Source organism: Mustelus asterias, chromosome 22, assembly GCF_964213995.1.
Source record: "Mustelus asterias chromosome 22, sMusAst1.hap1.1, whole genome shotgun sequence".
In the NCBI taxonomy this organism is placed as follows: Eukaryota; Metazoa; Chordata; class Chondrichthyes; order Carcharhiniformes; family Triakidae; genus Mustelus; species Mustelus asterias.
In genome coordinates, this window is record NC_135822.1 from 69,602,205 (window position 1) to 69,616,793 (window position 14,589).

General features: G+C 45.7%; 1 protein-coding gene across 2 annotated transcripts in view; it reads left to right on the forward strand.

Moving 5' to 3' along the window:
* LOC144510162 (glutamine--fructose-6-phosphate aminotransferase [isomerizing] 1) overlaps positions 1 to 14,589 on the forward strand; it is a 96,644-nt gene that overhangs the window by 50,984 nt on the left and 31,071 nt on the right. For both annotated transcript variants that reach the window (XM_078239573.1, XM_078239574.1), the window contains 3 exons: positions 3,757 to 3,862; positions 4,508 to 4,671; positions 8,324 to 8,419. In XM_078239573.1, the coding sequence (XP_078095699.1) occupies positions 3,757 to 3,862; positions 4,508 to 4,671; positions 8,324 to 8,419 (366 nt within the window). The remainder of the gene's footprint in view (positions 1 to 3,756; positions 3,863 to 4,507; positions 4,672 to 8,323; positions 8,420 to 14,589) is intronic.

A 14,589-nucleotide genomic window follows, 5' to 3' on the forward strand; every position in this document is an offset into this window, starting at 1 on the left:
CCGGCTTGGGTTACTGTCTGTGCGGAGTCGGCACATTCTCCCCGGGTCTGCGTGGGTTTCCTCCGGGTGCTCCGGTTTCCTCCCACAGTCCAAAGCTGTGTGTGTTAGGTGGATTGGCCATGCTAAATTGTTCCATGGTGTCCCAGTATGTGTATGTTGGATGGCTTAGCTATGGGAAATGTATGGATTATGGGGATAGGGCGGGGAAACAGGGCCTGGGTAAGATGCCCTGTTAGAGAGTTAGTGCAGACTCGATGGACCGAATGGCCGCCTCCTGCACTGTACGGATCCTGAGATGAGAAACAAGTCTTGTAGAAAAAGAACGTGATTGCACATTGAGGATGTTCCAAAGCTGCCTCAGCCAGCGATTGTGAGGTGATAACACTTGATGTGTCAGGGATAGCAGCCAATTTGCGCACAGCAAGGCGCCACAGAGACCACTGAGACAAATAACTATTTGGACTGGGGGGTTGGTTCAGGAAGGAATTTTGGCAAACGTGTTGAAGGATCTCCTGCTGTCCCTCAAATACGGTCATGAGAAATCCCAACCCAGCGGGGCTCAGGGAAACAGGGCCTCTGCTTAATGTCACATCTGAAATACTGTGTGATGCACGTTCGAGGAGGTGATGACCATCTCCGGTGAGAAAGCTCCCCTTACCACCCCTGCATTTCCCCCACCATCAACATCCTGACGTTACCATTGACCAAAAACTGAACTGCACCCAGCCATTTAAATACTGTGACTACAAGAGCAGGTCAGGGTGAATATTCTGTGATAAGTAACTCAGCTCCTCACTCCCAGATCTTGTCCAGCAGCAGTCAGGTACAAGTCAGTAACGGAATACTCTGCGCCTGTCTGGACGGGAGCAGTTGTACAACGTTCTAATTGTAGACCACCATCCAGGACAAAACAGCAACGGTGATCGCCAGCCCAGCCACCAGATAAAACATTCAATCCTTCCACCATCACGGCACAGTGGCAGCAGCGTTGGCCTTCCACAAGTTGCACTGTAACAACATATGCCAAGGCTTTTATTTTTTGGACAGCAGCTTTCAAACACCCTTCCCCTCCCCACCTGGAAGGGAACACCACAAGCTGGAGGTTCCTGCACCCTTGTCTGAGTCATAAGGTTCTAGGTTGACGTTCCATTCCACAAGTTGAGCACACGGCACCCCTCGCCTTGGGAACCTATCACTCTTCCTTCCTTATTGCGGGGTCAAAATCTTGGAACTGCCTACACAACAAGACTGTAGAAGCATCTTCACCAGTGTAGCAGTTCACAAAAGAAGCTCACCTCCGATTCCCTCAAATCAGTTGGGCAGGAGCAAGCACGAAATGCAGGTCTTCCCAGCCCCCTACACATTTTGCGAAGGTTTTCTCTCTCAGATTTTTTTCTCCATCAAATGCAAAGATGAATTTCTTCCCCATTTTTAATTGTCAAAGCTTCAAAGTGAAATGAGCTAAATGTGTGGACATTAGGAATCTTGTTTAAACTGGGGGGTGTTTGTAAACAGCTGAGATAAGTATATTTCATTGGAGAATTTCTACAGATTGGGTTCTGTTGAAGGATGAATCAATCGCCGTTTCCAGCCGCGTAACCCGAGGCGCTCAGAGAATCTGTTGCTTTTCTCCCTCAAAGCACAAGGAAATCAGGCGGTCTCCAAGCCCGCAACACCTGCCTACAATTCTTAACGTGTAGATTTGCAGCTATGCAACAGTGGGTGACATTGTTGCCTCTTGAGTCACAAGGTTCCAGGTTCAAGTCACACTCAGTGCAGCGCTGAGGGAATGCTGCATTGTTGGAGGTACCGTGTTTCACATGAAGTGTTAAACCGGATTCCATCTGCTCCTTGAGTGATTGTAATGGATCCCATGGTATTATTCCAATGAGGAGCAGGGGAATTCTCCCCGGTGGCCCATTTTCTCTTTGGCAGGAAGATGTGCCACTGGGATCAGTGCTGGGGCCTCAACTTTTTACAATTTATATCAATAACTTGGATGAAGTGTCTGAAAGCATGGTTGCTAAATTTGCTGATGATATAAAGATAGGTAGGAAAGTAAGTTGTGAAGAGGACTTCAAAGGGATATAGGTCGGGTTGAGAAAGCTGGCAAAGATCTGGCTTATGGAGTATTTTGTGAAATTGTCCATTTTGCAAGAAGGATAAAAGAAAAAGATTGATCTAAATGGTGAGACATTAGAGGTTGGAGATGTAGAGGGACCTGTCCTTGTGCATGAATTGCAAAATGCTAGTATGCAGGTACAGCAAGTGATCAGTAAAGCTGAGAATGTTATCATTTATTACCAGGGGAATTGATTACAAAAGTGGGGAAGTTGTGCTTCAGGTTACACAGGGCATTGGTGAGATCACATCCGGAGTACTGTGCACAGTATTGGTCTCCTTGTTTAAGAAAGTATGTAAATGTGTTGGAAGTAGTTCAGAGAAGGTTTACCAGACTAATACCAGGAGTGGGAAGGTTGTCTCATGAGGAAAGGTTGGACTCTGCTAGAGTTTCGAAGAGTAAGAGGCGACTTGATTGAAACCCTGAGGGATTGTGACGAGGTGAATGTGGAGAGAATGTTTGCTGCATTGCGAGAATTTAGAACTAGGGGTGACTGTCTGAAAACAAGAGGTGGTCCATTAAGGCAGACGAGTAGAATGAGGGCGGCACAGTAGCCCAGTGGTTAGTACTGCTGCTTCACAGTGCCAGGGACCCGGGTTCGATTCCCGGCTTGGGTCACTGTCTGTGCGGAATTTGCACATTCTCCCCGTGTCTGCGTGGGTTTCCTCTGGGTGCTCCAGTTTCCTTCCACATTCTGAAAGACGTGCTGGTTAGGTGCATTGACCCGAACAGGTGCTGGACTGTGGCGACTAGGGGAATTTCACAGTAACTCCATTGCAGTGTTAATGTAAGCCTTACTTGTGACAAATAAATAAACTTTTAACTTTTATTTTTAAGAATTTTTTTCTCTGAGAGTTGTGAGTCTTTGGAACTCTTTTCCTCGCAAGGCGATGGCAACAGATTATTTGTGTATTTTAAGGCAGAGCCAGATCGATTCTTCACAAGGGAGTGAAAGGTTATCTGCGGTAGGCGCGAATGTGGTGTTAAATTTACAATCAGATCAGCCATGATCTTATTGAATGGGAGGCCGAGTGGCCTTCTCCGAATTTGTATGTTTGGTGTCCTGGCCAATATTGATCCCTCAGCCAACCATCACACAAAAAAAACAATGATGTGTTCACATCGCTGTTAGTCATCACTTGCCGTGTGTCAATTGGTCGCCAACTACCCTGTCGCGCAGCAGTGGCCCCACTTAAAAAAAGAAACATGGCTGCCAGGCGCTTTGGGACGTCCCAAGATTGAGGAATGCGTGACTTAAATGCACGTCTTTCTTTTGTGTTGGATTCCCATCTCTGCAGAGGTCAGGCTCTTCCCTCCAAGGAAATGGAAATCAATGGGCATGAGGGGTGAGCCCTCTGTCGACTAGCTGCAGCATCATGTTAATGGGGGTTCTTGGAGGGCCAGGCTACCTGCAGAAGGTGCGAGCGGCAAAGGTGGGGGATGTGGAAACAGTGCATGTGTTCCTTTCTGCTTTGGCTAGCGGAGGTACGCATCCTCCTCAGACCAAGAATTCAGGTTTTGCCGATCATTGTTACAGGGGGTGATGTATGGATCAGGTTTTCGGTCAGATTAGATCCTTAGGCCTTGGATTGTTCATTCCGTGTGCATTGATTCTTACCTCCTGGGTCCAACAGGCAAGGACAAGAAGGGGAATTGCAGCCTTCCTCGCACAGATAGCACCACCTGCTTGTTTCCAGTGGAGGAGAAAGCCGTTGAGTACTACTTTGCCTCAGATGCCAGGTAAGGCAACTTGTCCGAGCTGTGTCGTGGGACTGGCGACGCAGAGCATTGTTAATGGGTCAGCTCTGTGGCTCCGTTATCTAAGCTGGACAGAGACGGGAGGTTCCAATTGGATTTGTGTTTGACACTGAATAAGGTCGGATGGAGTGGGAATGTTTGTGTCTGGATAGTCTCTGCTTGGATTCCGGGGGGGGGGGGGCACAGTGGTTCGCATTGCTGCCTCTCAGCACCAGGGACCCGGGTTCAATTCTGGCCTCGAGTGACTGTGCGGAGTTTGCACATTCTCCCCGTGTCTGCGTGGGTTTCTTCCGGGTGCTCCGGCTTCCTCCCACACTCCAAAGATGTGCAGGTTAGGTGGATTGGCCATGCTAAACTTGCCCCTTCATGTCCCAAGATGTGTAGATTAGGTGGATTAGTGGGGTAAGTACATGGGGTCACAGGGATATGGCCTGGGTAAGATGCTCTCTCGAAGAGTTGGTGCAGACTCGATGGGCTGAAGGGCCTCCTCCTGCACTGTGGGGATTCTATGAAAGAAACAGAAAATGGACAGAGAGGGAGAAGGGTCCCCGGGGAGGTCAAGCAAGAGTCTGTGAGGGTGTGCCGCACACCGTGCTGTAACGTGTTGTCATTCTCCTGTCCCAACAGCGCCGTGATTGAACACACTAACCGAGTGATCTTTCTGGAGGACGATGACGTGGCAGCGGTGGTAGACGGGCACCTCTCCATCCACCGGATCAAACGCAGAGCGGGCGACCATCCAGCCCGTGCCATCCAGACCCTGCAGCTCGAGCTGCAGCAGATCATGAAAGGTACGAGGGCCAGAGGGCAGGCACGTAACCGGGTGCTGCAACTCTGCAGGATCGCTTTGGCACCAAGAGGAAGTGGAGGGGCTGAGACAGGTACAGACGCTGGAAACCCTCAGTGGAACCGGTAGCATCTGTGGAGGAAGAAAGGGTTGGTACTTAAGATCCATGTCCTTTGATGAGAAAGAGAGTGAAATGTCCTCATCGGCCTCTGCCAGTGTTACTTGTATGTTTGGACATCAGGGAAACAGGCCTTTGTACCATCTGGGGCTGTTTTTGTGTACTGCACACAAGTCTCCTCTCATTCCTTCCCCTTGTTATCGCTTTGCAGCATATCTTTCTAGACCCCCCTCTTGTGCATTCCTCTCATTTCCTTTGAAAGCATCCAAGTTATCTGCCTCAGTCATTTCCTGCAGTCCACGCTCTAACTGTTGACTCATTCCGAAGCCAGATGGTGAAATCGGAGAACCAGACGCCGATCACACTAGCTTTATCTACAGAATTCAATCTTACAGAAGCTTACCTCCTCCCTAACCAGCACTCAGTGTCCGAGAAGCCTCTCTTTAAATTCTTTCTGAGTACTGATAAAAGAAACTGATTCACTATTAGACAAATTAACGGCCCCTTAAAAGCACTTAAGCCTCTCTTTATATTCTTCTGAATAATAAAACAAAAAATCAACAAATGAAGCAAAAATGACTGGGGGGTGGAGTGGGGGTGGGGTCACTGTAACCAAATCTAAATGTCAAAAGCAAACGATCGGGGGGGGGGGGGGGGGGGATGATGCACCCCAACCCCTGCGGTGCCCACTGCTCGCGGAAGGTCTGACATGTACTGATGGACTGATGGACCAGTCCCTCTCCAGGGTCACCCATAGCTGCAGTGGAGAGGCAGATAGTCAGGTCAACAGAGTACCTTGATCACCCACCGTCTGGACCTGTTTATGGCCAAGTTGGCCAGGCCCAGGGAGTCTATCTTGATACTATTTTGAGTGTGTGGGAGGGGGGGGGGGGGCGGGGGGGTGACTTGATCCATGATCCATCTTTGAGCTGAGACCTTGTGGCACCGACAGTTAATGAGGTGGGATAAATGGAGACAGCAACGTTAGCGGATCCAGAGCCCAGTCTTGCCAGACAGTGTGACCAAGCACTTTGATGTGAAGTCACTTACTGACACTGATCATATTTGAGAATATGATTTGTGATGAACTGTACCTGGGAAAAGTGGAGTCTCGGGTTGATCCCTCTACCTCTCTCTCTCTTGGGAACAGTTATACTCATCACGGAATTGAATCATTTTGCCATTCCCCTTCTGTAACTTGACTTTGACATGGGCAAAACGGCAAAGTGATGATGTAATCCATCGGGCCGGTCCATTAACCCAGAGACAGAAGGCAATGGCCAAGAGGTATTATCGCTCCACTATTAGTTCAGAAACTCAGCTGAAGTTCTGGGAACCCCGGGTTCGAATCCCACCACGGCAGATGGTGGAATTTGAATTCAATAAAAAATATCTGGAATTAAGAATCTACTGATGACCATGAAACCATTGTTGGAAAAACCCATCTGATTCACTAATGTCCTTTAGGGAAAAAAATCTGCCGTCCTTACCTGGTCTGGGCTTGCATCCAGAGCCACAACAATGTGGTTGACTCTCAACTGCCCCCAGGCAACAAAGGATGGGCAATAAATGTTGGCCCAGCCGGCAACATCCGTGTCCCACAAATGAATAAAAAAACAAAATCTCACATCCGCACTCGGGGGAAATCTTAATTCACTTTTACTAAAACAAATTTGGAATAAAAAAAACTGGCTTCAGAAACCATGAAACTGTTGCCGTAGCAACTCAGCTGGTTCGCTCATGTCCTTTGGGGAAGGAAACCCGCTGTTCTTGGCCAGCCTGGACCCATACGTGACTCCAGAGCCACAGATATGGCGTTTGACTGTGAAATATGCTTGCAAGCCACTCACTCCGACCAAGAAAGGGCCGAGATGGACTGCAGCTGCTCGAGAATGCACCCACCCACCCACCCACCACCTTTTCCAGGACGATTTGGGTTGGACAATAATAGATGCTGCTTTTCCAGCAATGCTCGTGTCCCACTAATGAATGTGGAAAAAAAAAACTACACAGGTCAGACTCATTTTTGTGCAGAGCACGTAGATCTGGCGGAAAACAAACTTTTTCATTCCATTAGTCTGCCTTGGACTTGATCCCAGGTCTCGAGGTAAAAGCAAGCATGCAACTGCCTCCGAGTGCCGTAATACTGTAATAAATTCCATGTGTCCTCCTGGAAAGTGATACCAGCTGTGCCATTTCAAAATTTACGAGTTCTGCCAAGTTTAATTCCAGTAATTTTTCTGATACAGAGAGTTAAAGCGTAGCTTAGCCACACTTCCCTTTGACACTAATTGGGTCTCTGTTTGGCCAGAGCCTGTTTGGCGCAGCCTCTCTGTGCCCGCACGATGCAATCTGTTCACGTGTCCCGTATTGGAGGGCCGTGTAACCTTTACAGTGAATTGGGAGCTTCGTGTACGGGTTACGTTGTGGCGGATGCCTGTCAGAGATTGGTGCTGCACATAAAACAATATCCAAATAAATAGCATCTAATCTTCTGGCAGGGCACGTTACAGCCTTCCGGTCTCGACATCGAATTCAACAACTTCAGATGATTTGTTCTACCCCACCTCGACCCCTTTGTTTTCACTTTATTTAATTTTAACTCTTCTCCACCTTTTATTTCTTTATTGTCTGTCTTTATTTTTCTTCCCCACCCCCCCCCCCCCCCCCCACTCTTTCCCCACTTTTCTTACTTTTTCTCCCCCTTTGCTTCCCTTTTCCACCTTTTTCTCAATTTTACCCCTCTCCCACCTATCCCCCCCCCCCTCATCTATCACACTTACCCTCTGATTTCAGCTTCTCTGCCGTTTGGCCATTCACACCTTCTATTCTCTCTATGGGCTGCCATTAGCAGCCTTTCCCCTGGTTTTTGTGGCTATGACTGATCTTTCTTTCCCTCCCCCTGCAGTATAAATATCTCCCACTTTCTATGCCTTTTAAGCTTTGACGAAGGGGTCATCTGGACTCGAAACGTCAGCTCTTTCCTCTCCTTACAGATGCTGCCAGACCTGCCGAGATTTTCCAGCGTTTTCCCTTTTTGGGTTTTAAATGATATCCCGACCGGAGTGCTGTGGCTGCCACCCAAGGGGTTTATTCATCAATGATCACATTTTGGATCTACTCTTCCTGCAAGCGTGCTTCAGCTTGTTGTTTGGCTGAAGGCAGCTGGTTAAGGGGCTGTGCGTGAGGGTGAGCTGCAAGTTGGCCTTGGAGGGGGAGGGGGGAAAACCCAGAATGAACAAGTATCTCAACAGCGAGCAAGGGTTTGGTAACTGGCTCAAATAGGTACAGAATCGGTCAAGGCAAAAAAAAACCAAAACACGATTAAAAACTTTGCTGGTTCCAGAGCTTCTAATTCTCACCAGAATTTGACATTTAAAAGAAAAAGACGAAATCTAGATTGTGGTGTCATCAGACAGTGAAAAGCTGATCATGAAGGGCTGGATACGTACATTGAGCTGTGTAATGTCCAACCCCCTCTCCCAGTGTATTTTGTATCCTAATTTCTGTCCCGTCTTCCCCCTGCTTTTATTCAAAGGCAACTTCAGCTCCTTTATGCAGAAGGAAATCTTTGAGCAGCCCGAATCTGTACTGAACACGATGAGAGGAAGAGTCAACTTCGACGATTATACAGGTAACCAGAGTCGCGAGCAGCTTCGCTGGCGCTGTTGCAGTTCAGTGCTTCACCATGCAATTTTCCTGTCAGTTCTTTGCCCGTGTCTGCTGAGATCTGGAGTCGGGTCAACCTACCTGTTCTGTGGTCCCTTTATACCCAGTGGTTACATGCCCATTGCTTTCGAATAATTTGACTTGATTTATTATTGTCACATGTGTCAACATGCAGTGAAAAGTATTGTTTCTTGCGTGCTATACCAACAAAGCATACCGTTCATAGAGAAGGAAAGGAGAGAGTGCAGAATGTAGTGTTACAGTCATAGCTAGGGTGTAGAGAAAGATCAACTTAATGCAAGGTAGGTCCATTCAAAAGTCTGACAGCAGCAGGGAAGAAGCTGTTCTTGAGTCAGTTGATATCAGACTTTTGTATCTTTTTCCCGAAGGAGGAAGGTGGAAGAGAGAATGTCCGAGGTGCATGCGGTCCTTAATCATGCCGGCTGCTTTTCCGAGGCAGCGGGAAGTGTAGACAGAGTCAATGGATGGGAGGCTGGTTTGCATGATGGATTGGGCTACATTCACGACCTTTTGTAGTTCCTTGTGGTCTTGGGCAGAGCAGGAGCCATACCAAGCTGTGATACAACCAGAAAGAATGCTTTCTATGGTGCATCTGTAAAAGTTGGTGAGAGTCGTAGCCAAATTTCCTTAGTCTTCTGAGAAATTGGAGGTGTTGGTGGGCTTTAACTATAACTATTTGCCTGAGCTGGAGGGAGAGGTGGGGGTGAAGTATCCTGGGTCTTGTAATCGCTACACCATGTCAAGTAAACGGTGCCAACCTTGCTCATGGTGCACATTTCACAATAGACACTGTGTTGTAGAATAGTGAACTGTACGCCTGTGTTAAATTGCCTTGCCATGTTCGTCCGCACATGCTGTTCAACCTCAACACTTCTGTTGTGTGGAGAAACTTGAGGGCACAGACGTTTGACAGCTCACTCTACCATTGTTTGTCGATGCTGATGTTTCCAAAGTGTGGTGAGTTGGCAGCCACCGTGAAAAATCTGAACAGTGGTTATTCTCATAGGAGACACCTGCTCCTGTTTTGAGAATGCCACTTGGATACTCTCTTAATATGCCCGTCCAAAATATAATCTTGTTGGAGACAGCATGTATCTCATCCTGAAATATGTGTCCCACCCCATCCTCCCACCTTGTACTTGGAGCAGCAATCTACAGTAGCAAACAGACACCGCATGAGACTCCCACCTCCGTAGAAGCTCCCATCAACTCCCAAGAATTGGCCCTGGATTTGAACAATTCAACATGAAGTTCAGTGCACTTTTCAGCATAATCAGAGTGCTCTGACTGGCAACTCTTATTTCAGAAGAAGTGCTTTGACTCCGAATTCTTTGCCACACATCTGACTTTCATAATTGATTAGGGAACCATTTTCATTTATTTGAAAGAAGCTTCCTGAAAAAGTTTCAGTGTGCCAAAGCTTGAAGAATGGTTGGTTATTAGTTTAGAACGATTAAGGTGATAAGAAGCAGGAGCAGGAGTAGGTCATTCACCCGATCAAGTCTCCTCTTCCATTCAATTAGATCATGGCTGATCTGATTTTAACTCCACTTTCTTGTCTGTCCTCAATAACCCTTGTAAATAAAATGTCTGCCTAATTCAACCTTGAATATCGATGGCCCATTATCTGTGGAGGGGAATTCCAAAGACAAACAACCCTTGGAGAGAAGCAATTCTTCCTCATCACCGTCTTAAATGGGAAACCCCCCCCCTTATCTTTAATCTTTGCCCCCTAGTACTGGATTCCCTGATAAGGGAAATATCCTCTCGTCATCCACCCTGGCAAGCTCCCTCAGAATCTTGTGTGTTTCAATAAGGTCACCTCTCATTCTTCTGAACTCCACTGAGCGTCGGCCCAACAATCTCAACCTTTCCACAGATGCCAAACCTTCCATCCCAGGAATCAACCTAGCGAATCTTCACTGAATTGTTTCCAGTATATACGAACCCCTTCTGAAGTAAGAAGACCAAAACTATACACACTGTTATGGTTCAGGTCAGAAACTCCAAAGTGTTTTATCATAAGTTTTGCCTCTTGAAGTTGGTTGGGAAAAGCATGTTTCACTTTAGGTATGATTCAAATGACCCACTAGGGAGCTTTTATCAAATCAAATTTATTTAAGAATATAGTTAACATGTATGCAAAGAAAATTTAACAATAACTCCAACTACAAACTAAAACCAAACAACCAAAATAATGTATAACCCTAATAAATATATCAAAAATGTTCTAATCAAATAAAACCCTTGCCATAGACAAAGTCCTTTAAACAGGTTCAACACAGCAAAGACTAATGCTAAGGTGATAATGGAACCAAGCCCTTTGGTTGGAGAATAGAAAACTCTGTCCTGTAAATTCCAGCAGCTCCCTTTGATAAATCCAGAACAGCTTCCCAGAATCCCAGGTAGACTCTGGTCAAGCCGCCAACAACAGTTTTTCCTACTCTAGCAAGGCTTTCAGCTAACCCACAGAATTTCCAAAAGCTGGGAGAGAGAGAGAGAGACTCTTCTCTTCAGCTTGCAGTCCCTTCTAAAACACAAACCTGCAACTCCGAACTGAAAATGAAAAACCTGCCAACCGGTTTTTCTCCTCTAACAATGCCGAGCCATAAAAGATCCCACACTAAAAATAAACAACCCCCTGTTTTAAGCAGCAATAAAAGGACATCTCCAGGCAATCCGGCGCCATAATGACATCAGCTAAGGCTGTGAGTTGAGAAAACACTGAAGCTGAGAGAGCTGCAGAGATCATGATTATTTAAAAAAAGCTTTCTTAAAGGTACACTAACGTCACACTACTACATGTGCAATTTTACCAATATCCTGCACAGTCGTCTCAAGACTTCCCAACTTTCATACTCCAATCCCTTCCAATAGAGGACAATATTCTATTTGCCTTCCTAATTACTTGCAGTACCTGGATGTTAATGCTTGGTGATTCGAGTACAAGGACAGAGATGCATTGATTTAATCTCAGCAAAAGCTTGCCCTCTCGTTAACCAAACTGAATTGAAATTGCCCTGACCTGGCCTTTGTTTGACACTGCACAGGGCTCGAATCCGGTGTGCACAGAGTACTGTTTATGGCGGGTGTTCTTCACAAGATCAGTCATGACGCACATAGACCACTTTGAAATATCTACGGGTGTGAAAGACTATCCAGCCTAATTTATCTATTTAAGAAAGAACTTAAGGTAGAACCATAATAGCTCACTGAACGAGAGCAGAGTTTTCCCCTTGGCCACTAGGAACATATGAACAGGAGTACACCATGTAACCCCTCAAGCCTGTTTGGTGCCATTCAATAAAATCATGGCTGGCTGACATAAGACTTCGGTCCATATAGCTGCCTTTACCCAATTTCCTTTGACACCTTGGGTTAACTAAATCTATCGATCTCAGTTGTGATATTTACAGCTGATCCAACATTGATTACCAATTTCAGTAGAGTTGCAAATTTCTACCATACTTTCCATGAGGAAATGCTTCCTGAAAGTCCTGCCTCTAATTTTCACACCACGTCCTGTACTCCCCAACCAGTGGAAATAGTTTCTCTCTCTCTGCTTCACACCCTGAATTAAATTGCAGGAAATAGAGTAAGTGTAATCTCCAGTCCAAAGTGTCTTTTGTGTAAAGTCCATTCCAAATGTTGATTACCCTTCGTGACGTACTTGCTGATAATCCTAAATTTCCCTCTGGCTATTTTGAACGCAGGTGCCTGATCCTGTTCAAACAATCTAATACGCAATGGGGGTAATAAAACTGCAATGAAAAATAAGAAAGAATGTCCTGAAGATAGCTGTTAGGATGCCAGATCAGTACCCCACAATGTATATTATGAAGCTGGGCTGGACCGCAACGATTTTCTATTTTGGTATTAGTGTGAGGATAGGCTGTTTCGATCCAGACACGATTCTGCTGACAAACTGGAAAGCTTTTATCAAGAATAAACTTAATTTAACAGCACAGTTTAACGATAACAAATGAATTAGCTTAATCTTTAACAATTGACCAATACTTAAACATGATAAGATACAAGTCTTAACTGCTAACTTATAGCTATGAGTTCCAATTCAAGTAATATTCTTCTCATAGACTTAAACCCCCCTCTTTTAAAATTAGTTAACAAAACACAGGCATACTTGCTGTGACTTCGATTATCAGGCTTTGAAGCTTTGGAGAGCAAGACAGAGAGAAGACACTTTTTTTTTCAGGCAATCCAGGCAGCAACTGCTTGCATTTTTAAAAAATGAAACTGTAAACAGTATTTCTTTCCTTCAAGCTTAGCTCCTCCCATTAAGCACATGACTGCCCGTCAATCAAACTCTGCTCTGAAACCCCAAGAGAAAGCAAGTAAACACAAATGCATGAGCTCTGCTTAAAAAAAACTCCATGTCTAAAAAGAGGACTGATCTTGTGCTCCCAGTTACCATTTCAAGGTTTTCCTAGTCAGATAGGTACCCTGCAAAACAGACCTGAATTCTAAACACATCCCCTGCAAGAAACATGTTATAAATATATTTCTTGAAGAGTAAGTAGTCTCACAACACCAGGTTAAAGTCCAACAGATTTATTTGGTAGCACGAGCTTTCGGAGCACTGCTCCTTCATCAGGTGAATCACCTGATAAAGGAGCAGCATTCCGAAAGCTTGTGCTACCGAATAAATCTGTTGGACTTTAATGTGGTGTTGTGAGACTACTTACTGTGCCTACCCCAGTCCAACGCCGGCAACACCACATCATGTATTTCTTGAAGGCATAGTATCATCACATTGTCCACGTCTGAAAAGAGGAAATATTAAATGTTTTGGGTGGGATCTTTCACTGCAATTTACATAATCAGGGACAAAGCCTGTTTTCACGAACAAAACAAAAGGTAGACCGATATACCTTTCACTCGCAGGTATCGACTGATCTGACAGAAATTGCAAGTGTTGTAGAGGATGGAGAGAGGAGCAACAAGGTTTAAAAAAGACTCTTGAGACTTCAGCTGTGCAATGCGGAGCAAAGACAGGGTGGGGGTGAGATGGTGGAAAATGGACTTCATGACTTCACACTTGGAATACTGTGTGCAATTCTGGTCACCCTATCATAGAAAGGATATTATTAAACTAGAAAGAGTGCAAAAAAGATTTACTAGGATGCTACCGGGACTTGATGGATTGAGTTATAAGGAGAGGCTGAATAGACTGGGACTTTTTTCTCTGGAGCGTAAGAGGCTGAGGGGTGACCTTATAGAGGTCTATAAAATAATTAGGGGCATAGACAAGGTAGATAGTCAATATCTTTTCCCAAAGGTAGGGGAGTCTAAAACTAGAGGGCATAGGTTTAAGGTGAGAGGGGAGAGATACAAAAGTGTCCAGAGGGACAATTTTTTCACACAGAGGGTGTTGAGTGTCTGGAACAAGCTGCCAGAGGCAGTAGTGGAGGTGGGTACAATTTTATCTTTTAAAAAGCATTGAGATAGTTACATGGGTAAGATGGGTATAGAGGGATATGGGCCAAATGCGGGCAATTGGGATTAGCTTAGGGGTTTAAAAAAAAAAGGATGGCATGGACAAGTTGGGCCGAAGGGCCTGTTTCCTCTATGACTTTATGAAGTGTTCATCCAAATCGGCAAGTTGACTCTCAACGTATTATCTTGTTGGCCAGACCAACAATTTCAAAGAACAAAGTACAGCACAGGAACAGACCCTTCGGCCCTCCAAGCTGTGCCGATCATGATGCCCTAACTAAACTAAAAAAAACCTTCTGCCCCTACTCGGTCCATCTCCCTCTATCCCTCCCTATTCATGTACCCATTCAGATGCCTCTTAAACGTTGCTAACGTGCCGGCTTCTACCACCTCCTCTGGCAGCGCGCTCCAGACACCCACCACTCTCTGCGTGAAAAACGTCCCCGCACGTCTCCCTCAATCTTTTCCCTTCTCACCTTGAACCTGTGCCCCCTTGTAATTTCCTGACGGGTAGCTTTCAAGTTGATCGTAAATAAATAACCTTCATTTCAGCTTCACGCTTGAGCAGCCAGACAGAGGTTGAGGTAGATCAAGTTGCAATTGGATTTTTTTTAAGTTTATTTATTCGTCTCACAAATAGGCTGACATATAGAACATAGA